The sequence below is a fragment of the Aptenodytes forsteri genome, unplaced genomic scaffold, assembly GCF_000699145.1.
Source record: "Aptenodytes forsteri isolate BGI_AS27 unplaced genomic scaffold, ASM69914v1 Scaffold26, whole genome shotgun sequence".
NCBI lineage: Eukaryota > Metazoa > Chordata > Aves > Sphenisciformes > Spheniscidae > Aptenodytes > Aptenodytes forsteri.
Genome location: NW_008794125.1, coordinates 3,256,033 through 3,283,206, shown reverse-complemented (window position 1 = coordinate 3,283,206; position 27,174 = coordinate 3,256,033). Strand labels below are relative to the sequence as shown.

General features: G+C 41.3%; 2 protein-coding genes across 2 annotated transcripts in view; one reads left to right on the top strand and one right to left on the bottom strand.

The window, feature by feature from the left end:
- Positions 1 to 1,140: 1,140 nt before the first annotated feature.
- LOC103897765 lies at positions 1,141 to 2,610 on the top strand. Its single transcript, XM_009277919.2, has 2 exons — positions 1,141 to 1,257; positions 1,772 to 2,610. The coding sequence occupies exons 1-2, from the start codon at positions 1,154 to 1,156 to the stop codon at positions 2,196 to 2,198; spliced, it is 531 nt and encodes a 176-aa protein (XP_009276194.1). The 5' UTR covers positions 1,141 to 1,153; the 3' UTR covers positions 2,199 to 2,610.
- Positions 2,611 to 15,122: 12,512 nt separating this feature from the next.
- The window catches only part of KIAA0556 (KIAA0556 ortholog), a 67,118-nt gene continuing 55,066 nt past the window's right edge, over positions 15,123 to 27,174 (bottom strand). The window contains exons 19-26 of the mRNA XM_019471695.1: positions 26,192 to 26,349; positions 25,806 to 25,870; positions 24,506 to 24,616; positions 22,550 to 22,689; positions 19,834 to 19,935; positions 19,019 to 19,179; positions 16,587 to 16,675; positions 15,123 to 15,178 (exon numbers count right to left, since the gene is read on the bottom strand). Coding sequence (XP_019327240.1) covers positions 15,123 to 15,178; positions 16,587 to 16,675; positions 19,019 to 19,179; positions 19,834 to 19,935; positions 22,550 to 22,689; positions 24,506 to 24,616; positions 25,806 to 25,870; positions 26,192 to 26,349 — 882 coding nt within the window. The remainder of the gene's footprint in view (positions 15,179 to 16,586; positions 16,676 to 19,018; positions 19,180 to 19,833; positions 19,936 to 22,549; positions 22,690 to 24,505; positions 24,617 to 25,805; positions 25,871 to 26,191; positions 26,350 to 27,174) is intronic.

Here is a 27,174-nt window from a genome sequence, read left to right as displayed (position 1 = left end):
GCCGGCCAGCGCGTGGGGGGGGGGGGGGGGGGGAGAAAAGTCCTTAACACACCGCGCTGTATAAAAGAAATGTCCTATAATGTCACCACAGGAACAATGATGTCATTCTGTGCTGCCCTTCTGTTTTTATCTTGCCTGTTTATTCATCCCCTACTTCACTGAGTAACCGCGCAGAGCTACCAGGAGACTAAAGCGTGTGGGTCCAAGGTGAAGGCAGGTCTTCACACTTTGCAGGGATGATCAAGGGCAGGTGCTGCGGCAACCTGCAAGCCAGGTTTTATCCTTTTGCGTTCTTACTGGAATTTGCCACAGTCAATATGCCAGTAGCTTTCTTCCCTTCCCGTCCTTCCCCAGTACCAAATCCTTGGTTCTCGCAGAACGGTATGACTCTTGGAAAGGAGAACACTGATGTGCCAGTGATTATCACACTGATGATAGCTGACGAATGCTTAGTTGGCACCAGGGAGGAACCGGTCTTGAATTTATGTGCCTTATTCTCAAACACTTTGTTCTTGGTCATGAGAAGCAAATCAGCCTATGGGAAAATGCAATTATGGGAAACAGGCTTAAAATTGTCCCAAAATAGGCCTAAAATTGTCTTATAAGCTTTTAGCCCAGTCCAGAGGAAAAAGTGTGTTTGTCTTTCTTTAGGGCTTCACAACACCCAGCTCTAAATGTCACTAGCACGCAGAGGAACAGGAGTGACCATAATGCTCAGAAAATACCCCCATTCGCTACGTCAAGCTCTTCCAGTGACACATCAAGCAGCTCTTCACTTTCATCAGAACCGACCAGCCAGATCTCCATGGTTCAGGATCAAACCCTGCTGGACATTGCTTCCATCACTAGATTGGCCCCAGGAGAATCACCGAGCCCTCAGCCATTTGAGCAAAGAGATAAAAATTTAGCAATATCATGTTCCAGCCCATTTGGAGCAAGGACTATTCCAGCATCTTGCCCAGCCAGCCCCAGGCTCAGTCTAACACCCAGCTCAGCCAAGCCACAGCAATACTCTGACTCCTCTCCAGTCAGTCCAGGGATCAATGCAACTTCCTTCTATACCTTTCGTCCTCACACAGCACAAAACATACGAGCTTCAGCATCAGATCACACACTGACCCCAACCAGGAAAAGCACAAGGCCTCCAGCAACAATGACTCCTGAAGATAGTTCCCAGTCTCCTGGCTATTCTAAAACTGGATTAAAGAATGCAGGAAAGGGTTTTGAATCAGATCTGGAAGATCCTGATCATGAAAGGTATGTATCCAGACCACACACGTTTAAATACCCGAATGACTCAGCTTGGTATAGGGTCATTAAAAGCCCCTCATAAAAAAAATTTAAACATATTTTATGATTTAGATGTTCCCAGTATTTGTTTTCCGGTAACTACCCTATGCTCCCACTAAACTCTGTTATCCAAGAAGGAAAATACCATGTTTTCCATACATTCATTTAGCTCTCCAGACCTCATTATAGGACCATCCCTGGGCCAGGTTGTCAACCTCAGCTCCTCCAACAGGGCACAGTTTCAAGGTGCCTCATTTCCTTTCTAATGAGAAAGCACATCTCTCCCTATACTAGCAGAGAGAAACTCTGCTGTTACTACGAAGCCTGACAGATAAGAGCTGGGGATGATATTCAGTGACATGGCCGGTATCTCCCTTCCCAAACCTCAGGCTCCGTGGTCCGACCCCACGCAAGCTGGGCTGATTTCACCCCTCTGAGCCTCTGAACTCCACGCTGTGTCTGCCACTTCTTTCCTTGGCAGGAGATTTGTAACCGCGAAGGAATTCCAAGCCATGGAGAAAGAACTAGAGGATGTAAAAGAAGAACTGAAATGCCTGAAGTGGAAAGTGAGACACATTGGTGAGACTGTGCAGCCCCTGGCCGAAGACAGCAAGCGTTACAACGGCTATACCCTGACGGAGCTCAAGGCAATGGTGCAGTTCGAAGATGACCCTTACAAGGCTGCACACAAGATCCTAACTGCGCTCTTCAGCGATGTCTACTTGCTACAGCACTCAGTCACTGAACAGGCCTGCAACTCCCGATCTCTGCCCAAGCCCAAAATAGATCCAGAGCTGTACACAGTGTACTGTGACATTCTGAAAAGCATATTCCCTGGAATTAGCAGCCAGACCTTGAGGGAAGAGACACAACACGTGCAGAAAAGCACCCAGAAAGAAGTGCAATAACACCAGAGCCCACAAGATGTTCTGCGAAGTCAGAAGTCTCCGATGATTTTAGAGGACTGAACTGTGGGTACGTACCGTTGGTTGAGTCTATCCCTTTTAGGTATCAATCATCTGTAAAGATACTGGTGAGCTCTGAGCCCTTCATGCCACTTGCCCAATGAGACAGGCTGGGAAGGCGTTCTGCATACTTCCCACATTTTAGAAAAAAATTGCCCTCTTCGTGTCTCTTTCAATATATGGATGTTTCCTTGTTTCCAGCAACTACAAATGCTGAGAAAAGAATCCAGAGAAGGCATTGTGTGTCCAAGCAAGGGCCTTCCCACGCCCCAAACAGACCAACCAACCAACCAACCAGCATCTGGGTAGTTTCTATTTTCTAGAGTATATCATTCATTAAATGACATTACTTGTTAGAAAATTGTGCCTGTTCTTTTTTTTTATTTTATTTTTTGTCTAAAAATGCTTTGCACATCAAATCAATCAACGATCATAACTTGACTACACACTGGAATGAGACCTGGGCATGCAGCAAACCACCCTCCCCTCCCTGCCCATCTGCATCCTGGGTTACATGGGAAGAAAACCAGGGCACAGAGGTCAGCAGCTGCAGTGCACCCAAGCAGGTCTCCACTGTAGATAACTGGGGGCCAGGGCATAAAAGTGTGCAATATGCCCCTAAATCATCAACCCAACAGTGAAACAGGTAAAGGTCTGTGACCTCCATCTCTCCTAACTTGTGATAACTGAGCGGACAGAACAGCTCACATGTCAACAGCTGTGCTTTGCCTTCCCATGACAAAGATGCTGGCTTTAAACTAAAGGGGGGTAGATTTAGACTAGATCTAAGGAAGAAATTTTTTACGCTGAGGGTGGTGAAGCACTGGCACAGGTTGCCCAGAGAGGTGGTGGATGCCCCATCCCTGGAAACATTCCAGATCAGGTTGGACGGGGCTCTGAGCAACCTGATCTAGTTGAAGATGTCCCTGCCCACGGCAGGGGGGGTTGGACTAGATGACCTTTAGAGGTCCCTTCCAACCCAAACTATTCTATGATTGTATGATTCTATGAAAGACTGGCCCCTTGCAAAGGCCCTACAAGGCGATCGCTGCTAGAGAGCCTGCCCCGAGGAAAGGAGGCTGCTGTCATGGAGGACACAGAGGAAAATGGCCCTGGAGCTCCTCCCCGTCTGGGACCCAGCAAAGTGCAATGGGTGAACAGCAGTTTGTCCACCAAGTTCTGCTCACAGGGCTGGCCTCGTAGCCAGTTTTGTAAAGATCTGGTGAGGGTGGCGGGATGTCCTTGTGCCATTTTGCTCAGGACCGATGGGCAATACTGTTTCCCTACCCTACCGGTTCACCCACCCACCCCCTTGCAAAGAGTCATTGACACGTCCCTGGTCTCAATGTGACAAATACATCAAAAACCCAGAACACGTCTGTCCTGCACACTGCTGCTGCTCCCTGCCAGGCCACTGAGGATGGCAAGATGAGCAAAAGGTAACCTGTGAGTTCAGCCTACCTTTCCCTGTGCTGGGATATTATTCACTTCTTAAGGTTATTTCAAAAACAACAGGGAGGAAGAGGGGGGGGAGGAAATTAAAAAAGAATAAATAAAAGCAGACCATTCCTCGTGTCACCACAGTTCCAGACATCTTTGAAGGATGGGAGGGGGCAGTACACTCCAAGGACACGCTCTGTACCTTCTGGGATCTTCTGCATAAGGATTTTGGGGATGTTCTGACATTTGTATGAGAGATCCTACTTGTCTTTCAGCATGATGTATCTATACTGTTCTCTGCCGGGCTTACGAATACATTTTTTAAAGCTCCTTGTTATTAGCAATTTATTTTATTTACAAGCTGATGTGCAGACACAGGCACAGCACTTTGCCCATGTAGCCGCCTCTCTGTACCACACTACAGCCAAGATCTACAGCCACACCTGACAAGTTGCCAGGTAGCTACTGAGGGCTGTGCACAGTGCATGGCCTCGGGGCAGTCACAGCACCGAAGCAAGGGACCGGGAAAAGGATGCCTCCCCAGACACAGCCAACTCCCTTCGCAGGTGGGCATGGAGGTGAGTGCAGGATGGATGGAGCCGCTGGAGATGCAGTGTTCCCTCAGAGCAAATCACACCCCCCGGTGAGCACCGCGGCGGATTATGACAAATCATCTGGACGGCTCTGTGCACCGTGAGGAGGATGTTTGTGTCACGCACAAGCATGCTCTCCTGCAAGCATTTATGTTCTGCTTTCATGGCTCTTTTTTGTCAGAAAATGTGTCCCTTTGGTTCAGATGGGTGGGAATAGGCTGGCCCTCCTCTCACAGAACTCATGCACTGCTCCAGACTTGCTTTTCTATGACAGCCCAGACCCCCGACTCTCTCAGAGGTCTCTCTTCAGAGCTTTCCATAATCTCCAGTGGACACAGAACTGAGGAAAATGTAATGTAGACATCAGCCATATCAGTCTTCATACGCTGTATTGCCTGCCCTCTCTGCCGGTAAAATCTTAACACAGTCGATCCTGTAAGAACAGGCTCTGCGGCCTCTCATGTTCATGGGGCCAGACAATATGCTCAGATTATATTTTAGCCTTGTTCTCCGCATGCCTACTAGTAACAAGGTCCAGCACAGACCTATGAATTATTTTTATTAGCTTTGCATCATCAAGGCCGGTTCTGCCAGATTTTGTCAGTTCTAGGTCCCTTTCAGGTTTCAGTGTCCTCCTTCTTCTGGATCTGCTGTGGTATGAATCACTACTGCCCATTTTAGATACGTGCAATAGGTCTTTTACCCTGATATTCAATGGCTTTTAGCTATTCCAGTGGAGCTATGAGGTTAATTGCATCCAACTAGAGTTGGCCACTCTTGCCACATCTCCCATACATTATTATTAGGTATCTGCAACTTCTGAGTCCTAGAGTCTGTCCCCAGTGCCTTACCTGCCGTACCTGCCCAAGTGATCAGCTGCAGGGAACCTGTGAAAAAAGCAACAGGGCAAGCCCACTACATTTGTCCTTCACAGGCTCCTTGCTTCCTTCTTTTCCTCTGTTGCATTTGTGCCTTGAAGGCAGCTCTGCCTCTGTGAGGATGGTTTGTTCTCCAGTTGCTACGTTATCTGCACCTTTGTGACCATCTCCGGTACTTGAGCCACCTTCCCTGATTTTTCTACAGGGAGAAAAATCTACTCATTTTCCTGAGCGCTTCCTGTTGTTTGTATTCCCGTGCATTACCAAGTCCTTTCGTCCTTTATAAGCCTTAGCTTTCCTTACCTAGGTTTGCTGGGGAGAGAAACACAGCTGTCTTCTCACAATTCTGAAGAGCTTTTCTGTGTCCAGTCTATTTTTTTCTATAGTCACCCACTCTTAACACAACAGGAGGGTGAGGGCTGAACGTCTACACCTGCAGAAAGAGCCCTTCTCCTTGGAGGGTAACAAAACGGAGTCAGTACAGTGGAAGTAAGACAGCAGGATCTTAAATACCCGGGCTTGAAAGCAATTTTTTGCTTTCACTTCTAGCATCCTGCGCTTGCCAAAAATGTGTCCTGTGACAAGCATGCTCTGTCTTAAGACTTGAGGTCTTGCTGCCTGGTATTCAGACAGAAAGGCAATTACACAGTCCCACTATTCTGACAGTTAAAAAGATTCAGCCGTTGTTCTTCTTGGACAATTCATACTGATTTGCACTGTGCCGACATTGCTCCTTAGCCTAAATAAGCCTTCTCTCCAAAATGTTATCACCTTCACTTGTATAGAGACAGACAGAGAAGGCAATCAGACACATAGTGAAAAATTAGTCTATAAATCCATGTTGCATTCCATCTATTCTCCATTAAACTATATAACTCTCTTTCTTTCCTTGAACATGTACTTTCAAGTCTGAAGACCCAATACCGGACCAAATGATTTTGTCTTTCCTTTCTTAACTATAGGCATTACATTTGCTATTCTCCAGTCACACCCAGATCCAGAGATTCATTAGTATTACACTTATTCAAGTAACACGCACTGTCTGTTATGTATTCATCCCTGCATGTAACCTGAGGACCTAAGAGCCGCGGCACAGGTTGTCTTCCCCTGTGTCATCTCTAGGAGCAGATGTCTAGTCAGAAGTGTGAGGACATGAATACTTTTTCCAGCCTCAGGCAATCTGTAGTTCGTACTGATTGATTGCATTAAATAAGCAACCTATTAATATTCACCATGCTGTGGCTCGGTAGGCTTCAGTTGGCAGAACAGATTCTACAGCAGATAAGTTATGTTAAACAGAGGGTCCTGATCCATACTGGTCAATCTAGGCTGGAAAGAGGCTCTGGAGGTCACTGTCCAACCCCTCTGCGCAGACAGTATTCTAGTAAAAGAAACCAAATAATAAAATCTGTGCTGCAAAAACTAAACCATTGCAATACAAAAAACATCTGACAACAACCAAAAAAAAAGAAAAAAAAAAAAAAAAGAGAGAAGCCGTACAGCCAACCTGTATTGGAATCACTTGCACATCAGACCCACCACAGGAAAACCTGAGGAGTTTTCTTCTCCCAGAAGCACTGTGCTGGGAGATCATCTGGACAGGAGCTCTCCACAGGCTAATCAGCCTGTAGAAACTTTATTTACATCTGCATCAGTGGATAAAGACGATAAATGGCAAAGTTTCTGTGGCACTGTTTTGGAGGGCCCTTTACTATAGTTAGATCTACATACGTTACCAATTCATTTTTCAGACTTCTCATTAATATCTTTAATGCACAATTGCAGTCAAAATCAGTCACTGAATCACACATTTTATGACCTCATGCTTACCCCTTCGTACTGTTAATAATAATATCCCTGCATAATGTGAACACTTTCTGCAAAACAAGACCACCAGCCCTTCTGGTTTATGACTAAAAATACAGCAGAACTAGTTTGAGGCAACTGCCAACATCTTTATATTAATTATCGGCATCATCTGTACTGAAATCTGAGTCACAAGGGTTTGGGCGGTACCATTAATTACCATTAATTCCTTCTCCATTCTTCCTGCATGAATGCCTGCTTCTCATGATGTGTTCTCTATACATTTATATACCTAGTCCCTCTTGCACGCTCCAATGCAACTTGACTTCAGCAATTTTCACATTAAATCTACAATCTTTGTTTCACAAGGTGAAACTGCCTCTGGAGACCCTTTTCCATTTCTTATATCCATATGCTTCTACAGGTGGTTACTTTTTCACTATGAGCTGGGGCCCTCCCCCATGGTCCTCTCCTCCCCTTGGAGTGTAAGAGGCAAACAAGCGTCCAACAGGTCGTCCCCCGACCCTTATTCTCAAACCACGAGCAGATGACCAAGGTGCAGATCTCCCTAGGGCCTCAATGCTACTCAGGAAAAAGAGTGACGCTGGGGGATCCCAAAGGACTTCAGACAGAAGGAGAGAACACGCACTGATCTACCCAAGTGCCGCACTGAGAAGTGCAGATCTTAGCTTCTTGCAAATTTGTTGTGGAGAGTACATTTTCTCAATGCCCCAAAGAGAGTGATTAAAATACATATCAATGTCTTGCTGGGTCAGTAGGTTTTGATCAGATCTCCCATTTTGTGTTAATATTCAGATATGTTACCATCCCAGAGAGATGAATAATAGGAGCTATTTCATTTCTCTGACAATATTGAACATAATGAAAAGTCTTAATACGATCCCACATCCTTCTCCATGAATTCTGGCCACAGACAGATCTCCTGTTGGTAATGGAAATGTCACTTTGATTCATCTGTTCACCAACTAATCCTCACCAAACAATTTCCAGTTTATATCAAGCCATCCAAAAACATTCCTTTGGAAACAAGCCAGAACCGACATTCATTGTAGATTAGTTTTTACCACTGTTTAGGCTTATACCATTTCAGGTAGCTTTGCTGCTTACTCTATTTATAGCAGTGCCTCCAGCAGACCAGGAAAGAGGCAGATCATAAGACTTCTGCTAATCTGCAAATCTGAAATTATAGTTGGGAGACCGCATTTATTATTATACAGCTAGATGACGACAGCAGAGATGACCTTTCTGCAATGCCAGAAGTCTTATCCACGCTGATCTAGGCCTTTAATCAGTGGGGGAAAGCATAGATTATTATGTGTCAAAGGAAAAACTTCTTCCCTAGTAGGACAGTCAAGTATTAAAACAGATTGCCCAGAGAGGTTGTGCAGCCACCGTCCCCAGAAGTTTTCCAGGCCAAACTGGATGAAGGCCTCTGTAACCTGGTCTGACTTTTGTAGCATTAAAAAAAAAAAAAGGCGTGTAATTGCAGAAAGCAGCCAGGAAAATCTTCGATGAATGGGAGCACAGAGCCATGAATAACAGGCAGGAACAGCACCATCAGTGTTTTACACTTGCTAAGCCACACTTGCAAGCAAAGCGGAGCTGACAGTCGTCCGTGCCTCAGCTCAGTTCGCTGTGCTGGCTGACTCATTTTCCTGCCAACCACTCTGTACACTCGGTAAAGCTGCTGTGCTGGTGCTGCCTCAGTCCTCGACCTTTTTGGTGGAAGATGAAAGCTCTGTCTTGCTCAAGATGAAAGTTCTTTCCCCAGCTTGTTACAGACAGAAATGTTTATTCTGGCAGCCACCTTATGCTGCCATCGGGCAGAAGAGAAATCTTGGTGAAAAAGACAAAAGGGCTGAACTGCTCCCAGTTCATTACCTTTACCGCAGGGACCATCTCTTCTCCCAAGTACAAGGCTCCCCTTGGGTGAAGAGTCATTTCCCTGAGAAAACTTCACAGCCATAGCAGCTTCTTCTGTATGCCCCTACCCTTATGCCTACCACACTTGCTTTCCACCTGAGTCTTTGACCAACATTGTTTCAGCTCCACCTGTACTGACTGGGATGCAGTTTGGAGATCAATTCAGTCCACGATACTCAGCTGGGCTCACACTCTTAGGAGGCAGCAGGCTCCTCCTGGCCCTTACAATGGCTCTGAAATGCCGTGTCCAGATCTAGAAGTTCTCTTTAGCACGGCACCCACCCCCTGCCTCCTCTAGGGCCAGAAGACTTTCAGGTAGCAACCGGCTTCTTTCCTGAGAAGATGGAGATGTGGCTATTTCTGAGTTCCTTTCGCATTCTCTGATATTCACCTCCACATGCTTAGTCCAGCACGCTGAACTTTCAAAACCCACCGTGAAACTCCTTTTCCAGTTAGATCTGGATAAGCTAAGGAACACAAGCAACTGAGCTTTGAAACAACAGATCACATATGAGTAAGAGGAAGAAGTTGAGCACAAGTTAACTGTATCTGTCTGAGATCTCTCCTTAGGTTTATGGTTCCCCAGAATGCCCTCCTCTTGGGAAAACTGCACAAAATCTCTGCATGCTGACATTTTTGGAAGTCCCATGAGCAATAGAGCAGAGACACACACTAAGAATTTGTGAATCAAGTTGATTTTAGTCACACCAAAGAGATCTTGAGTGAGTTGAAAGCTAAAGGCAGGATTTCACTGTGGTCTCAACTGTATAATTGGGACCTTCCAGAAACAAAGAGCATACCTGGGGAAGGCTTCTAGCAGATCATGAGGTGGTGGTTTTCCTCTCCTGATTAGAGCCAAAGCAGAGAGCTGTGGGTGGAGGACTGTGCAGTGTTGGAAGCAATAGTCCAGGCTGGGAGACTCCTACCCTGCTGATCATTAGGGTGGTCAGTCCTCTCCTTCAATCAGAGGCTAATAAAGGGAACACTAGAGAGCCGTCAGGCAGAAGGTCTGTAGCCTTGTTTTCACCTTTTCCAGTAATTTCGAGGTCAGTAAGAAAGAAGTCACAAATTGCGCTTTTCCAGTAATTTCGAGGTCAGTAAGAAGTCACAAATTGCAAATGTTTCCTTTTATGCCTAGATCTCAACACTGCAGCACTTCACAGGGTCCTGAGCCAGGGGGACTGGAGCTGATGCTATTAGACAAGGGTGGAAAATTGATCTCTTCCCAGCAAGATTTAGAGGCCAGTCGGACAGGAAATTACTCCAGCTGGGCACTCTGTCCCCATGTCCCAGCTCTTCCTGCAGCTAGGAGATTCACTCTATAATTGCTTTCTTAGTCCACATTTTATCCTCAGCTGACAGAATTCCATTAGGGTGATACAAGCTGCGTGATAAAGGGATGTTTGTGTCTCACATGGGCTGTAAGTCATTTCTCAGCAAACAAGCAAATAGTCACAGAAATGGGCAAAGAGACCACTGAGCCAGGAACCCTCCTCTGAATACCAGGACCTCAGCTCTCAAACGGAAGCAAACATTCTTCCGGTATGTTATACTCCTCTCTGCTTCCCTCTCTGCTCTTTAGAGGAGACACGTCAGTGCACATCTCCAAAATGAACATTTATCTCTGCGGCATTTTTGAATGGACAATAAGCAGGCAGACGTGTGGCACCGGCACCCCTAGAAATGAGGGCCCCATGCAAAGAGGAGTCACTGTGCTGTGGTCGTAGGGGTTGGTGACACCACAGATCACAGACAGCAGGTGTCCTACATATGGGAGACGAGATGAAATGAAACTAATGTTGTAATACATCTGAGCACATACACCTGAAGAGCAAAACAGGTTGGTCACATCTGCAAGACAATGATTCTGAACACGACCTTGTTTTGGAAGACAAAAGGAGTGACCTTCTAAGCATAATGATGCAGCTAAAAGATAGACATGTTGAAAAAAGCTAGAAGGGAATAGAGGAAGGTGCATCAAATGCTGTAGTGAGCATAGTTACAGTATCTATAGTACTGGTGAAGCCATTACTAGGCAGTGTGTTCTGGAGTCCACATTTTTCAAAGAATATTGGAAGAGATTTGGCTACTTCAGTGACTCTTACCAGCACAGCGGCTCCTGTTAGAGCTCAGCCTCCTGGATCAGCAGCCCCAGAACATAGAGGCCAGCCTAAGGCATCCCTATACAACGTGTCTGCTCACACCAGTGCTGGTTTGGACTCTAATATATAGAGAGAGACTCTAATATATATACAGTGATTCCCCAGGCCGGTATAGAGGTGCACCCGACAGTGAGGATTACTCAAGCAGACAGCAGGAGGGAATGGGAAATGCTTCTGTCTCACAGAGTAAAAGCCATTGACTGAATCAAAAGGAAAGCAGACTTCATCTCCTGCACGAGCCAGAATTCAGATGTCAATACAGCGCTTTACGTTTCCTCTCACCTGACTTAGGCTGAGCAGTGAGCTTTCCCCGGTAACATAGAGGGGTTAAAGACTCAACATTCAACCTCCCTCACCCATTGCTCTCATTCTCACATCATCACTGTCAGTGAGTCCTACCTCTGGTCATTCCGGTGTGTTACCTGGCATACAAGATCTCTGTCCAATCTCACCACACCCAGTCACTCATTGGCACTGTCAGGCTCCTGCAGATGTTACCAGCCTGGCGTACATCCCTGAACTGACAGGACTGAACATCACCACGGGGAATGACCTACACACCAGGAACATGGTAAAAGGCCAGGAGGACCAAGAAACCTTACAGAAAACAGCATCACCTAAGCAGGATGCTTTGGTGAAATTTTATGTCCAGGTCCAGCCTAAGCCATCAGAAGGGCTCAGTTTAATTTAGCTGCCGTATGTAGCTCCTCATGTAGCTCTTATGGGTTCATCCTCCAAAATGAGGATGACTCTCCTGACTCAGTAATACATGAGCTTCGATGTCTTCTATGCTGCCTTTTACACTGTCTGCATTACTGCTTGCTCCCTTGTCCACGTATGGGTACTTCTCACTGCTGTTTACATTCTACTGGATTAAACCACAAAAAGGCAAAAATTGAAAACAGATGTTGCAGGCCTTCCTGCCTTCCCAGGCATCCCGGTTTTCACATTACACTGTGAAGACTGACAAAAATATCTTTTTAAAGATCGAAAAGTAGGCAGTATGACATGTACTTCCTCACAGATTATTTCTTTATCCTCTGCCCTTCTCAGTGTCATTGTTGGACAAACTCATTTCTGTTATCTTGATCCAACCCCTTTAAAGCAAGTCATTACAGGTATAGGTGAGCAACCATGACGCTAAGGTGAAATTGGAACTGGGCTAAAGTGTAATAATTTACATCAAAGGCTTCAGCAAGAATTCATATTAATCCTTCCTTTTCCTTTGTCATGCTTTTGACAATGTCGAATGATGTGTTACTGTGCACATTCTTGCTGGATTACTCTTGCTAAAACTGTGCCTGACATTGACTGAAGTGCTCCATGGGGATTTTCTTGATTACATATTTACTCTTCCTCTTTTCCCTCCTGTAAATGCTAGTCTGACAGGAATGTACTTGTGACTAGTTAAGTTAAGAAAAGGTGAAAAATTGAGTGAAACTTTTTTTTCCTCCCTGATTCATTGTGGAAATGAGGCAAGTATCTATGTTAGAGTATATAGGGCTGACTAGGACACTTAATTATCTTTGGTTATATAAAGAGTCATTACATCTCAGCTCCAATTAGGAGGGCAGATGCTGACATCTCCTCTCCCACAGACATTAATGAAGTATTTTCTAAACATTATGCTACTTTCTATATATGACTGACTAGAATCAAGGACTTCCTTAGGCCTTGCCTTGGTGGCGTATGTCATCCCAGAGCAGACAGCAGGCTGGCAAACCCTTCTTTCCCACAGAGACACTGCAGGGGAGGATGTTCTACAACTTAACAATGTTTTTGAAATACTTTAAAGACACTCATGGTCTTTCCACAGTGTGGCAATTGTGGGGAATCTCTTGAATGGGTAAAAGGAGTTGCTAGGAGAGGTTGGCAGAAGGTGCAAGCCAATACTCTCTGTGCCAGACCAGCTGCACTGCATACAGGTTTCCAGAGGCAAAAGGTGTGACAACTGGCTGCAGTTACCAACTGACCGGTGAGGAAGAGTTGGTGGCAGAGAAACAGACGATGGAGAGAATTGCGACCCATTTGAGCTTGACCAAGAATTTTGCAATAATTTCCAAAACCTGGAGTTACCTCAAAGGATTAGGGTTGAAAAATCATTAGTCCATCACATAGGACTTGAGATGCTCCAGACAGATGTAGAGAAGACAGATGAGCATAGAAAGCCCTCTCCCCCTCATACCTTTTCTGATCAATAAGAAGGATGGTATTCTGTGCCAGGAAACATGATGGGTTTCATTTCTCTTCACATTCAATGCAATTTTCTCAGAAGAACAGACAATGTGACAGGCCTCATCTCATCTAGAGATTGCCTATATGACCAATCTGTGATTGTGCCTTAAGTCTTAAAAACCTTGCTATGTCCTCTCCTCTTCCAAACGCATAGATTTATATCTGTTCTTAGCCCTACCAATAATCCTCCTTTCAGCTCCTCCTCTTTTTCATTTTGAGTTGCATGTAATGGTTATCTGATTTGGAGCAAAAATTAAAACTTGGTTCTTGGTAGAGCTACACTGGTAAACACACGAGGAGGGACAGTTCTCAGAACAACAGAAGGGTTCTTTTGTCAGTGTAGTTTGGGAAAAGCCTTTAAACAAAGTACAAGATACATACACTATTTTACATTTAGAAGTGTTTTGTATTTAGTACAAAATACATTTTGTTGCTCCATCAATACACAGAAATCTGGGAAATGCATTGCTACCTTGAGTCTTTTCAGTTTAGCCAACACCAGCTAAGAAGTATGCTTTTTATAAGCAAATATACAAGATTTTGCACTCCTGACAGTACAGAAAGGGAAGCAGCACATTTTGATTCTGTATCAGGAGCTGCAATAGTATATCTCTGTTTCTTGTCTAAAAGCATATACTGACTTCAGAGCGTTCAGTTCGCTCTGGAAACAATGAGCGAGTTCTAAATGAGAAAGGAAGAATCTTCTATGGAAGAGATTTACCAGTTGTCACCACTGACAATTTTTCAGTGAAAAGTACATTTGCATAGCTACAAATCCTGCAGCATAATTATTTGGGTAGAGTTTTTGTTTCAACGACTACATATGCAGGGTATTTTGTGTTTAAAAATGCAGTTCACTCCTTGCCTTCTTCTAGTTAAAATGCATTTTACCATTTCTCAACAGTGATGGTATGTTGCTGGCAACAGATCTGGTTGGTGCAGCGCAGAGGTATGGCCTCCTTGTTCACATAACCAAATGCAGGCAAAACAGGAGAAAAGAGCATTGCTCTGTAGCAGGGGGACTCTGAAGAATGTGTAGAGCACCTGCCAATGGCGCTTCAGACAAAACACCTATTTTGCTTTTTTCATGGTAGTGAAATAATGAAAGAAATCATTATTTCACTGCAAAAGATGAGAGAAGTGACAGCTGAAACTTACTTATTAAACCTTCATAAACCCACCTCCTGATCTCCATTTTCTAAAAGCATTCATCACACTTCTCCATACCCAGTGGAACTTCTCCGGATGTCAGAAACAGTGTCAGCCCCTAGAGAGAGCCATGGCATCAAAACATACAGTGGCAGCCCAGAAACAGAGAGGTAAAGAATATTTCCTCTAATAAGTTGCATTTCCCAAAGAACTATTTACAGGCATCAGAAACAAAGCAGACACTTCCATCTAGTGAGGAGCTTCGTGATCATCCAGCTAGGATTTAGGAATTAAAGCTGGAGAAATATTCTGGAAGCCTCTTGTTATGACCATCCTGCTTCACCCAAGTTCTTGGTACTTGGCAGAAACAGTTGTCAGTTAGCAATAAGATTCTCACTCACTCCTTTATGTTCCTTCCTCCCTGGATTTTCAATTAAGGGGGGGGGAATTAAAAAAACCCAGAAAACTGAATTTGTGCTTTAAATTTCATTACTGAAGAAAATTTCCTGTAGTGAATAAAACTTCCTCTCATAAGACAGGAGGTGGTTCAGCAGCAGCAGACACGGAAAATCTTCCATTTGGACGATACATATCTTGAAGAGCTAGATTGCAGGTATTTTGGGCTGGGTATATTCAGGACTTTCCAATCACAATCCCTTGTTATCTTTTCCTCCTCTGCAGTCCTTTTTCACATATGCAGGTTTTTGGACGCAAAGCTGTTAAGGAAAATTGAGTGCAGTTTTAAGACTGTATCTGTATTAACAGTGAAGCCACAGACTAAAATGAGGAAGAAACATGCCCATTTCTCTTTCCATCCCAGAATGAAAGCTAAGCTACTCTTCTCAGTAATGTTTCTTACATTGACAATTTTTTTCACAGTCCCATGGAATCGCTTTCCTGTGGAATCTGGTGTGAATTCAACATTGACCCTGTTCCGAGTAGGAGGTTGGACCCTCCCTCAGGAGGGGACCCCTTGAAGTCTCCTCCAAGCCAAATCATTCTACGAATCTATGTTATCAACCACTATGGCTGATACCAGTAAGTACTACAGAGGAGACGAGACATGGGGTAGATGGCAACAGGCACTCCTCAAGACATGGGGTAGATGGCAACAGGCACTCCTTAGCTGATGACTTCAGAGGCATTCTGTGTCCTTAATGCTTGGACAATAGATGTGATGGCCATGGCAATGACAGCTGTTCTGTACTGGACACAGGGTATGTCTGCACTGGAAAGCAGGCTGTCACTACAACAGGCACAGAGATGTTCAAAACACTTTTGACACAGCTGGTGCTAATATACTAATAACTTTGAAGCTGTATTTGTGCAGGCAATGGCATTTCAAATCCTTCTACAGAACTGTTATCAAAAGCCATCAAATAATTTCTGTAACACTTTCTAGAGAAACTAATTGGAGAAAGCATCATGCTCAGGAGAAAAAAACAATCATGAATATACCAGCTTGGCTGAGAATTTGTAATGTATTTAGGGAGCTATTCTGAGTAATTTACAATGAATGACTGGGACTCTTCAGACTATAAATACAATCTACTCTTTCTCCTTGGGAAAAAAAGAGGTTGTCTTTTTAATTATCACTTTGTAAGAGAAAAGACCAACCAGAAAGACAGTGGGAGGAATAACGTCAACATGTTTTCCCCCTTGTTACACTTACCATGATTTTGGATTTGCCTGAGGAGCAACAAGCAGCTAATTCTGAGACACATATGCATCATCTCTAAAGCTGCTTAAAAGGCCAGTGGGGATGCAATGAGCCTATTATTCCAAAAGCTATCTATGAACCTGTACAATTAACACCAGTGTTCAGTTTATCTTCAGTCAGTTTCTTTCCTGAGGACTTCTGTGTATGTGTTGGTATAAGCTATCACTACATGCCACATATGTCTTTGATTTACAGCATCCACTTTCAGATTTAGATACAGAATCAAAATCCACCGGAGTATGATATTCCTGTTTTGCCTTCCTATGGTGGAAAAAGTAGAACTAAATATATAAAAGAGGTGTGAGTCTCCCCACTTTTCCCATTTTAGGTCTATAACAATGTTCATTATCCATACTGTCTCTGTAGAAAGTGAGCAGAAGAAAACTGTAGAAGAGAGAACTAACCTGGATCAGCCACAGCCTGCTTCTTTTTGCTGTTTGTGACAATCTCATTTTCATTCATCATTCGTACATCCTGATCTCCCACATGATTGCTGAAAAGACTAAAATCAGTACAATAGCCAAAATAATCAATGTTGTAAAAAGCTATGAGAGTCATGGAGAAGGATACCAAGTAAGTTATTTAGGTCCTGGAGGCTAAACAAAGCTATGAAGCACAGCCACTTTATATGAGACTATCTAGAAAGGAAAGGCATTCTGTCTGCATCCACCTGAAGGACTGCTTGACAGTTTTAATTAGTGGCATTCATTCAGGCACACATTCAAATATAAATATCATATTCACTCTACAATTTTCTTGCCTGCCTACACAGCTTGAACCACATTAACCAAAGTGAGACTTTAAATCAGTGCTGTACAAAGAGGGTATAAAAATCCTTACATGGAACTTAACACTGTTTTGTAATGTTGATATAGCATGATTTGAAAATTTTCTGAACTAAACAAAATTCATTTACTGTGATAAGTTTTGTTTGCAGGCTGCTGCAAAATTTTAACAATTTCTTTTTGGGAAAGAAGTAGTAACTTCAAAGTTAAATTAAATTAAACAAATTGCCGAAAAAAATATGAGCTGAATTGAACGTGAAAGAAAACACCATTAATAACATCTCCCTTTCATCCATGCCTTTGGAAAAAAAGAAGTGTATTTTTCTTTTCTCTACAAATACTGCGCAAAATAGGTTTCTATTTTTGGAGAAAAATGTCACGTCTCTCAAACTGTCAGAGTGAAACAGGGGAACCGATACTGAGGTAAATCAGAACTTAAGGTATTGATGATAATATCAGACTCAAGTTCAGGGTTCATAAAGTACTGAACTGTTACATGTGAAAGAGAATAGGCCAAAATCAGAAGTAACAATATATAAAAGCTCAAGAGCATATTTTTTAAATGGAGGGATATTATCCAGCATGTAGTAAGGGATTTATCTTCTATTGCTGAAGTACCCTATATTTCGGTTGGGTAGTAGGTGGAGAAAGGGAATAGAAGATTGCAAATCAGGCTAAGAAGAAAGCTCCTGCACAGGAAGTCTAGAAGAGAAGAAACTCAGCACGTTCTTGACTGGAAAAAAGATCATGCAGTTTGCATGGCCCAAAAAGTATACCCCTCTTAAAACTAAATCAAAGAGTATATGTCTTATAAATATGTGCAAAGGAAGTTATATGAAAAAGATCTATGATTACAGCTGGTGCTTCTCTGCTTCCTGTAAAACAGAAATAAAATCTCATAGAAAGATGTTAAGCTGAAGAAAGTAAAGGTTCGTTTCCCCTCCTCCTTTCTACATCTCAGTGAAAATTTTCTCAATACTTTTATTTCCTCCAGACATTTTCATTTCAGTAACTTTTGCACTTGAAAAATTGTTTACCTCCAAATTTTACCATGACAACACAGCCACTTGTACAAGAGCATGAGTCTAACACAATACATCCAAACGATAATAATTTATTTCAACATCTGACAGTACCACTGGCCAACAGCAAATGCTTTAGAGAACCACAGGAAAACAAACACCGTAGGCAAACGTGAACTTCTGTTCTTAATCAGGAGAGCTTACGTTCCTTCCACTTGTTTCTAAATATTTGAATATTCTTCTGAACGAATCGTGCCATTTTTGAATGCAAAACTGTCGCCTTTTTTTCCAAGTGATGTATGTGCAAGACATTCTATTTGTTAGCTGTGCAATGTATAAGAAAGTGTTTATTTCTGTAAGCTTTCGATTTTTCACTTCTCAATCTCATTTAAAATAAATTATTCTTTCAATCTTTATTTTCCTTGCTAGGGACTGCTTTTTAGACCCTATCAATCCTGACCTTCTAAATATAAGTGCATTTTTCACTGCATTTCATCATATTTTCTGTGAGATTGCCAACTTCGTGGTTTCAAAGCGTCATTCCTCTGAATGCAAGTCATTTCTCATTTAAGAAGTTCATTATTTTAGAACGTTTATAAAATAGTAGAATTCTGGTTTCTTAATTAGCAATTGTGCCAAATAAGAGGACTTTCTTTTCTTTACTTTTGATGTTTGGTTCTTTTTCATTAACTTTCCTGTTTTTTTCCCTCCATGTAATATCATTGCATTCTATTATTTCTTCTCTAAGGAAGCCTAGCTTCTTTCTTTTGTGTTTATTACTGTAGGCTTCCATGAAGACATATGTAAATATGAATCATGAACCCCAGTAAGTGCTAAAAAATGCTAAGAAATAAAGCTGGTAATTTGGTCCTAGTATCTAAAAAGCTATTGGTTATTTCCCATTAAGTGAGGCTGAGCATGCTTTGGAAGGGAATTTTCTATCGCAATATACATATTGCTGACACTAGACACATAAAAACATTTTTTGAAAACGAGATTCTTTCTTCCAATCAAGATCCACTCACATACCTAATAACGGTTCTCTTCTCCTGATGGCAAATCTTCTCATCATCTGTAAAGAGAATGGTATGATACGGGACCACTGGATCACAGGTTGGCAGGATGCCTGATACTACATGGGTCACCATATCCAGAATCCCATTGTACACAAGCAAGTCATCCACCAGAAGCTAAAGATATTTAAGAAACAAACAAACAAAACATCTAGAAATCAGGCATTGCTTTCAGCAGTCGGCTCTATCAATTAACTAGAAATCATTTTGCCCTATTTGTTTCACAAGTCTGGTCATTAGTTTAACTTTTGTTCCTTAAAACTTCCATTTCTCTCTAGTCATTGCTGGATTTGGATTTTTTTTTTCAAGTTTTTATCTTCTCACTGATATTTCTAATGCAGCTTTCATGTAGGTAATTAAAAATGTATTTCATGTTTTACGTAATTGCCATTCTATTAACTGGAGTGAATCACTCTTAAATCTAGGAATTAACGAATCTCACCTCACTTCAGCTGTCTAAAACTTGGGTTTGTAGTTTAAACTAGTCTTCCAGGCCTGCTCTATAGTCAGTGGAAAAAGGAAAGCATTATCCTATCTTAAGACAATTATCTTAGAAAAAAATCAGATAAAGTGTTCTTTCCCTGGACAAGAAAGGGAGGACAGATGACCGGCATAGATTAGTCATTTTAATACTAAATGCAGAGTTAAATAAGATTAATCCCATCCTTTGAGATTCTATGGAATCACACTTCAGTAAACTGTGAAAATAAGTACAGAAATCAAGCAAGCTGACTCACCAGAACATACAAAATGCATACAAAAATTACTTACACCGAATTCTTTCACACCTCTCTGAGGTGTTTTGGCATAATTCCATAACTTGATCATTGACACAGTAGTAGGTACATCAAAAATGACATATACCCTATTCACCTGTAAAAGAGAATTAATTTATATTCAACAGCACAAATTCCCCAAAGAAATGAAAGTCTCATGCATGTTCCATCAAAAGAGGTCTGTATTTAAAGAGATATAGCTAGAGGACAGATAACGGATGCTAAGGATTTAAGTTCAGTTATCATCTCTGTTGATAATTCACAGACGTTGTCTCTACCCCAGAGCTGCCCTCTCAAATGTACCTGTAACTCATCAGAAGATAACATCTACACCTGAGCTTGTCATCCTGGACTGCTAGTCAACTGGAGGAGGGGTAGAGAGACACTTTTAATGAGTATTTAATCAACCAAATACAGACACGTGCTTCAGGATAAGACAAGCTGGTGTCTATTCTGTTCTATTCTATTCTATTCTATTCTATTCTATTCTATTCTATTCCATTCCATTCCATTCCATTTCTTTCTACCAAATATGAATGGAATCCACCTTTCTCTTTGCAAGACTAAAATTTCTCCTATATCCCCTGACTTTGAAAGCTCTTGCAGAAATTTTGCAATTTTTGTGTGAGGGACACTAATAAGAATGTAGAGACAATTCTCCAGATGCTTGCTAAACAATTATTGCTTGAGGTATTGTTCATTTTACTTTCAGTGACATTAATGTCAAGATGCTAAGACCAAAGATTAGGCTGTAGGAAACCAATCTTGCCTGTTACAGTTAATTCTATGCTATTCCTTTTATGAGCTACTATACCAACTTTGGGCCAACGTATCTTAAGCTTCATCTCTCCCATCCTCTGAAGTTTTAATCCTTTGATGCACTGGAGAAGATATTGTTAGTTGTATTAAACCATTATGCATTTTTTTTTACTGAAGAAAGAAAGGTAGAGGTGATCAATAGAAATTTTTGTATCTTTGATTTTCCAGAAGACAATTTGGGCGTAGCCTCCAACAGCAATTGTTAGTCTCACAGCAAATGAGAAATTTGATGGAAAATACATTCAAACAAATAAACAAAATGACAATCAGTAACAGGGGAACAAAGAATTCAAATTGTACTTACATTAGTAATAAATTTGCAAAAGATAAAAACACTTTTAGAACTAGAAAGGAGAAGATATTTAGAAAGGAAAAGAAAGGCTATAATATAAAATTTCCTTAAAGCTTTTGAACCTTCCAATATAGCAAAGAGTTAATTCAGCTTTCTAGGCAACCGGCACGTTTCAAAGCAGCCTAGCAATGAGGATGTAAGTATATACAGGCTTTGGTTCAGCATCCCAGCTACAGAGGAGGATCATGAATAGCCTGATTGCTTAATCCATTTGCACTTCCTGGCTGTACAACCACACCATGGAAGATGGAAGAGAAAAAAGTACTATGTGGGTCTGAAAATGTATAATTTGCTACAGTTTAAGGACAGAAAGCGCCATTAAATTGCTTACTCTTCCCTCCTGTATATCACACTTTATCAACTTACCCTTTTAATACTGATATCTTATGTTCTTCTACAGTACTTTGGTGTCAGACATAACAACGCAAAACAGTGTATGCATCTGTGCTAGAACTCCAGGTACTGTTATCTTCCTTTTGCCAAAATGAAATAGTCTCTGCAAGCATGTCTTTTATAAGGACATGAGCAAACTCAGATGGTGTCAAATCAATCATTCATGATGTTATAATGGATATCTGAGCATCCCATCAAATTAATTACCAGGATTCAAGATGTGGGATCTACCCAGTAGGAGCCTTAAGCATTACACAGACCTTCCATTTTCCTAAGAAATGCAAGTGGTCAGTATTCCCAAGTATACTTAAAAGCTTTATCTTAATTATACCCACTGCATTACAACATATAATGATATATGAAGTATTTTCAAAATTGACTTAATTCTTTGCTTTTAATTATCTAATTAATAACTGTAACATATGGAGTAAGGATTTTTCCAACACAGTAAGCTACAACATATCACATCGGGTTTACATTTTGTTACTTTTGAAATCCATCCTCTTCTAAGAAATAAGTACATCTTAACAATGTCCGTAACAGGCCCATAAAAAATGTCCTCTCTCAAAACAAAGTCAGAACTCATCTAAGTTTATCTACTTTTCCTGTTTAGATATTTGATACCCCATATTTTAAACATGGGGCTTCTAAAAGGGCTGAATCACTTGCGGCCTTAGGACATGAAATACGAAGTCTGTCATCTCTGATTTCTGAATTTGAATTCAACACAGATAATGAGATTAAAAAAATTCTCACTGCTGGAACAACATTCATTGCTTTTTGTAAAAATGAATTTAGGATCCCAGTCCGCTCCCATTTGAAAGGTGTTTATTACACAAAACACACATATTAAACTCCTTTGTCAGTATCTTTCTCAAAATAAGTGAAAAAACCATCTACGCTAGCCTTGGAAATTCTTCTGCTATTGCACCATGGAGACAGAAGGAGATTACAAACCTGAAATCTATACTGCTGCTATCTCTGCAGTGAAGGGAAACTGGAAAAAGAACTTCTTCTAAAAGGCAGTGATTTAGCATCATTTATTAATATCAAATTTACCTAAAAATTATGTCTGCTTCCCCTTTCCTTTATGCTTCTAGCTATATCTATGCCCATCACTAAAATGGAATGAAAAGGGAAAATGTACCAAACCAGGAAGAACTGGTGCAAGCCACATATGTCTGCCATCAGTTGTGTCATTTACTCTGTCAACTAGTTTGTCTGGAGTTCGGATGTCTCCAGATACATCTTCTAAAATGTTGACACTATCTGGAAAAGCAGCAATATCTGAAAAAAAAACTTTAAGCGGAAATAACTGAAAAGTACATTTCAGAAACACCATATTTAAAAGTTCACACTTGCTCTTCCAGATTCCATGAGCGAGTATTCGCCACTACAGCAGCAAAACTTAAAAATACCCCGAGCACTTCACATAGGTAGATGAGGAACTTGGGGGCACATTTTTAAAAGCAGGACAACCCTTACAGATTCTGGCATTCAACATTATTTTTAAAATAGCAATAAATGAACTAGCTGCATTTAATTTGTTTTCAAGTATGTATTTATGACTTCATCAATAAAGTTCCCTTATCAGGAATAGGCACTTCCCAGCTTTTTTTGTGACAAAGCCCCATTTTTTAGCATGAACTTGTGAAAACTCCTCATATGAAACATATCTCAAGAAAAGTATCCTTGCAGGAGGTAGTCACCAGTCAGACTAGGTTTTGCGGGAGTTCCTCAAGCTTTGCGATAAAAATCAGTAACTGTCTAATAAGGCCTTCTTTCAGTTCTTTAAATGTAACCAGATTTTCTCTGTAAGAGAACATTTATGTTAAAAACATATGTATGTTAAAGACATGCAAAGAAATGTGGATGGATGGCACTGTCTTCAGAATTATAAATCCCTAGCAATCCGGTTTGAGGGATATTAATTTCCCCTTGTCCTGCTTTATAAAAGGCCTGAGTCTGTAAGTATTTATAAAGAATTTAAGGAATAACACAGCAACGCCTCAACTGTTTAAGAAGAGCTTGCTCTGGACTCAGTACTGAATTATCGCATTTAGACACTGCACTAAGACAAATACGGTCTTTTGGGGATCCTAATATATCCAAGCAACACTACTGTACAGGCAGAAACAGGCGATCATTCAAAATGAGCTGAGGTATCTTTACCTGGCATTGTATTGTACTGTAAAGACATACCGTTTAAAAGCTAAGTTAAAGATCCCCTGTTCTTAAAAACAATTTGTTACCACTTTTCAATTTCAAAATGCTTCTTCTCCATTACAGATGTTTCAAGTTCATCATGTATCATACAAGATACAAATAAAAACAGCACTCAGGAAAGAGCCTTTATTACCTTTTTCATTGTATCCTCTATTTATTAGGCAATGAGGATCCTTAGAGACATACAATTCATGCAGCATCCACGCTTTTTATCCATTCTAGTTGGCTATGAAACTGTTTTTTCCATGTAACTGAACTACATGAATTATATGTTGGGGTATGAAGCTTTCAGCTCTTAAGAGACTTTAGCTGATACAGAGCACTGAAGTGTAACCTTGATGACTATGAATCTTTCAAACATGTCCTTCATTCCCTCTGTTGGTTACCCAGGGAACACTGAATCAAACTGAAAGTCTCAGCCCTTATCTTCACGACTGGATCGGGCGTCTAGAATAGCCTAAGGCTCCAGAACAAGAGTTATGAAAAATTTCTTTCTTGTGGCACAATGAAAGATTCCATAACAAAGAACTGAGCTCAACCTTTTCTTATGAATTTATAGCTCATCAAACTTTCTGGTCCTTCCACACCATAGAAGAAATAAATGTTGATAGCAAAAACCACCATATCCTTCTTAAGCCTTCCCTCCTGCTTTGTTGGTGTATCCCATTCAGAGAAGAAATGTTCTGAAAGTATATAAAATACATTAAAACATATGGAAACAAGATCATCACGCAAATATAGAGAAATACAAGGAGAGCAATCACATGGGATAAACTGACAATTTGGAAGAAGTAGCAAGTGATGCCATATGATAATTTGCCAGAGAGCAAACTATGTATCTGAAAGGGATAGAGGCGCTTGGTCTGTAGAAGGATACTGTTTTCAGTTAGCAAGATTTGGTCTCCATGTTCATTGAACAACTCAAGTCCATTCAAACCAATGTAGTAGGGATCACCCCAACTTGTCAGAAGCTGAAACTGGAAAACAACTAAAAAGCAAAAAGCTATTAAGGAAAATTTTGATACTGATACTTTGTCCTAACAGACTATTTAATTTGCAGTTTCAGAAACTATTGTGCAGCCCACATCTCGATATCAGACACTTTTATTTGCACTTTAGGAAAGTGAAAAAAAAATCTGTTTTTCACTTCTGACTTCCCTATGTCTTAAACCTCTCTGAAGAAACTATTTTCTTTTATTAAGACAAGAAGTCTGCCTTTTCTGTCACTGATAATACACACACAAATTAACTTCTGCAGGTGGCACAACTAGGCAAAAGTCTATCTATATATATTTACATGTATACATTTTCACATATATATATGTTCATATATGTTCTTTGGTCACATGAAGAACTACTGAATGTTTTTAGTGTGTGTCTTACCTTCTCGTACACTGCGACTTATTAACACCACAGCTCCTGTTTGGAGCCTTTACTGCCTTCCTATGTTTTCTGAATATGCCTTTGCCTGGTTTTGAATTACACGAGTGATAACTGGCCAGCAAATATGCCCCTAAACTGAATGGCAGAAAAATGTAATGATGGAGTCTGTGCTGTCCATTTCTCTAATGGAGCACTCATTTGTATCTCTTTGCTCTACCCAGACACTGATTTTCATGAAACCGGAAGGAATTTAGTATTGCTGAGACCTCATTGTCCCCAAACTTGGTTAGAATAGCCTAATGGATTTAAAAGGCCCATCAAATAGATGGATGGCATGACGGTAAAGGCTGCGCTAATCTAGGAAAACTTAAGCTTTAAAAGCCACAAACATTAAGAAAAATGGCAAGGATATTACACAGTTCTGGTCAACCTTAATAAAGATATAAAATGAGACAAACATTCAAAGATATGCAAAAATGCGAAGACTACTTCTAGCTTTGACAGGCTGGCTGGATACTGTGCTAATGGACCTCTAGCTCCAGCTTGGGTAGATTATAAAATGCAGGAGAAAAAGCTACCAGAGTATCTGAAAACAGGTCATACATTCATATATTACATTCCATTTATTTATTCTTAATTCATACTTAATGGAAGCCTTTCTCATATTCTTGGTATCTTGTTAATTTCTTAAAGCACCAGAAATTGTTGGATTCAAAAAGGTCAGGACTCATAACCATAGTATATAACTCTAGAATATTCTATATGACAAGTAAGAAAATGACAGAGAAGGATACAACCACATGGCATTAATGGTGCTTCGTAGTCCATACTAGCTTGTTCCATTCTCTTTGAACCAGTCCTGCCAAAAAAATCAAGACAAAATAGTTTCTTTATGTATCCTTGGCTCATTCAGAAAAGAAGAGAACAAAACCAAAGAACTAAGCCTCCACAAACACCACCCCCTGACCCCTCTGCCTGCAATTATGGACTAGATGGTCCTCTGATCTCAATAAAATCTGGTTAACAGTATATAGTTAAAACCCAATGAAACATTTTGCTCTAAATACTTCATATTTTCACCCAGGTGCCTAATATAATTGGCTTCAACAGAGAATATGAAAAAATACTGAACAGTTAAGAGAAGTTGCGTGGTTCAGATAGCAAAAACATCCTACTTTACCTCCTTTGTACTTTATTAATCAGCTGGGGCTGCAGATAGTCAAGAAAGAGAATTTCTTGGGCAAAGTCAAAATGGCAGTTGCCTGGTCCCTTGCGGATAAGAAAGCCCTCTGGAGGGGAGATGCTGTGACCATCCAGCAACACATGGACTATCTTAGCCTTGATTAAAATAACATAACATAACATCACATGACATGACATGACATAAAATAAAATAGATCCAAAACAATTGCATTCACTTCAGAGGCTGAAACAATTTCAATAATTTTGTTATATTTATTTCATTCCTCTATAGCATGACATCCTTTGGCAAAAGAAAGCCTAAACCAGCAGATACCAGTTGCAACCCATAGTGTGCAATTCAGAGCATCGTAGCTGACATTGATGGGGATGGGAGAGGTGAGGATTTGAGGGAAAAAAAGAAAGAAGAAATGTATTGAAGAGATCCTTCAATTACTGCATCTCACTATATCTCAGCAAACTGAAGCTTCCTTTCTTCACTGAAAGGGTAGTCAAGCACTGGAACAGGCTGCCCAGGAAAGTGGCTGAGTCACCATCCCTGGAGGTAGCAGTGGACTTGGCAGTGTTAGGTTTACGGTTGGACTCAATGATCTTAAAGGTCTTTTCCAACCTAAATGATTCTATGATTCCTGAGCCTGCAGCAATACATACACACGTCAACAGACTGGAGAGACTCGGCTTTCAAGTCAGCCAGGGGTTCGGCTACTTAGACCATGGGACTCGCTTTGAGAAACCTGGTCTACTGGGGGCTGACAGGGTCCATCTGTCAGAGAAGGGGAAGAGCATCTTTGGTCATAGGCTTGCCAAGCTGGTGAAGAGGGCTTTAAAGTAGAGATGCTGGGGGAGGAGAACCCCAATCCATCTCACCCCTACCAGTTTGATGCCAGGGCCAGCAGTAGATGCCCAGAGCCTGGAGAAGAAACACAGGTCAGCAGGAGAGCGCCTGAAGAGCAGCACAAAGGA

Bases quoted from the DNA above. Each gene is read 5' to 3' on its own strand.
- LOC103897765 (XM_009277919.2), top strand. From the start codon at position 1,154: ATGACTCCTGAAGATAGTTCCCAGTCTCCTGGCTATTCTAAAACTGGA. The intron at 1,258-1,771 runs GTATGTATCCAG...TTTCCTTGGCAG, and splicing joins GAAGATCCTGATCATGAAAG to GAGATTTGTAACCGCGAAGG.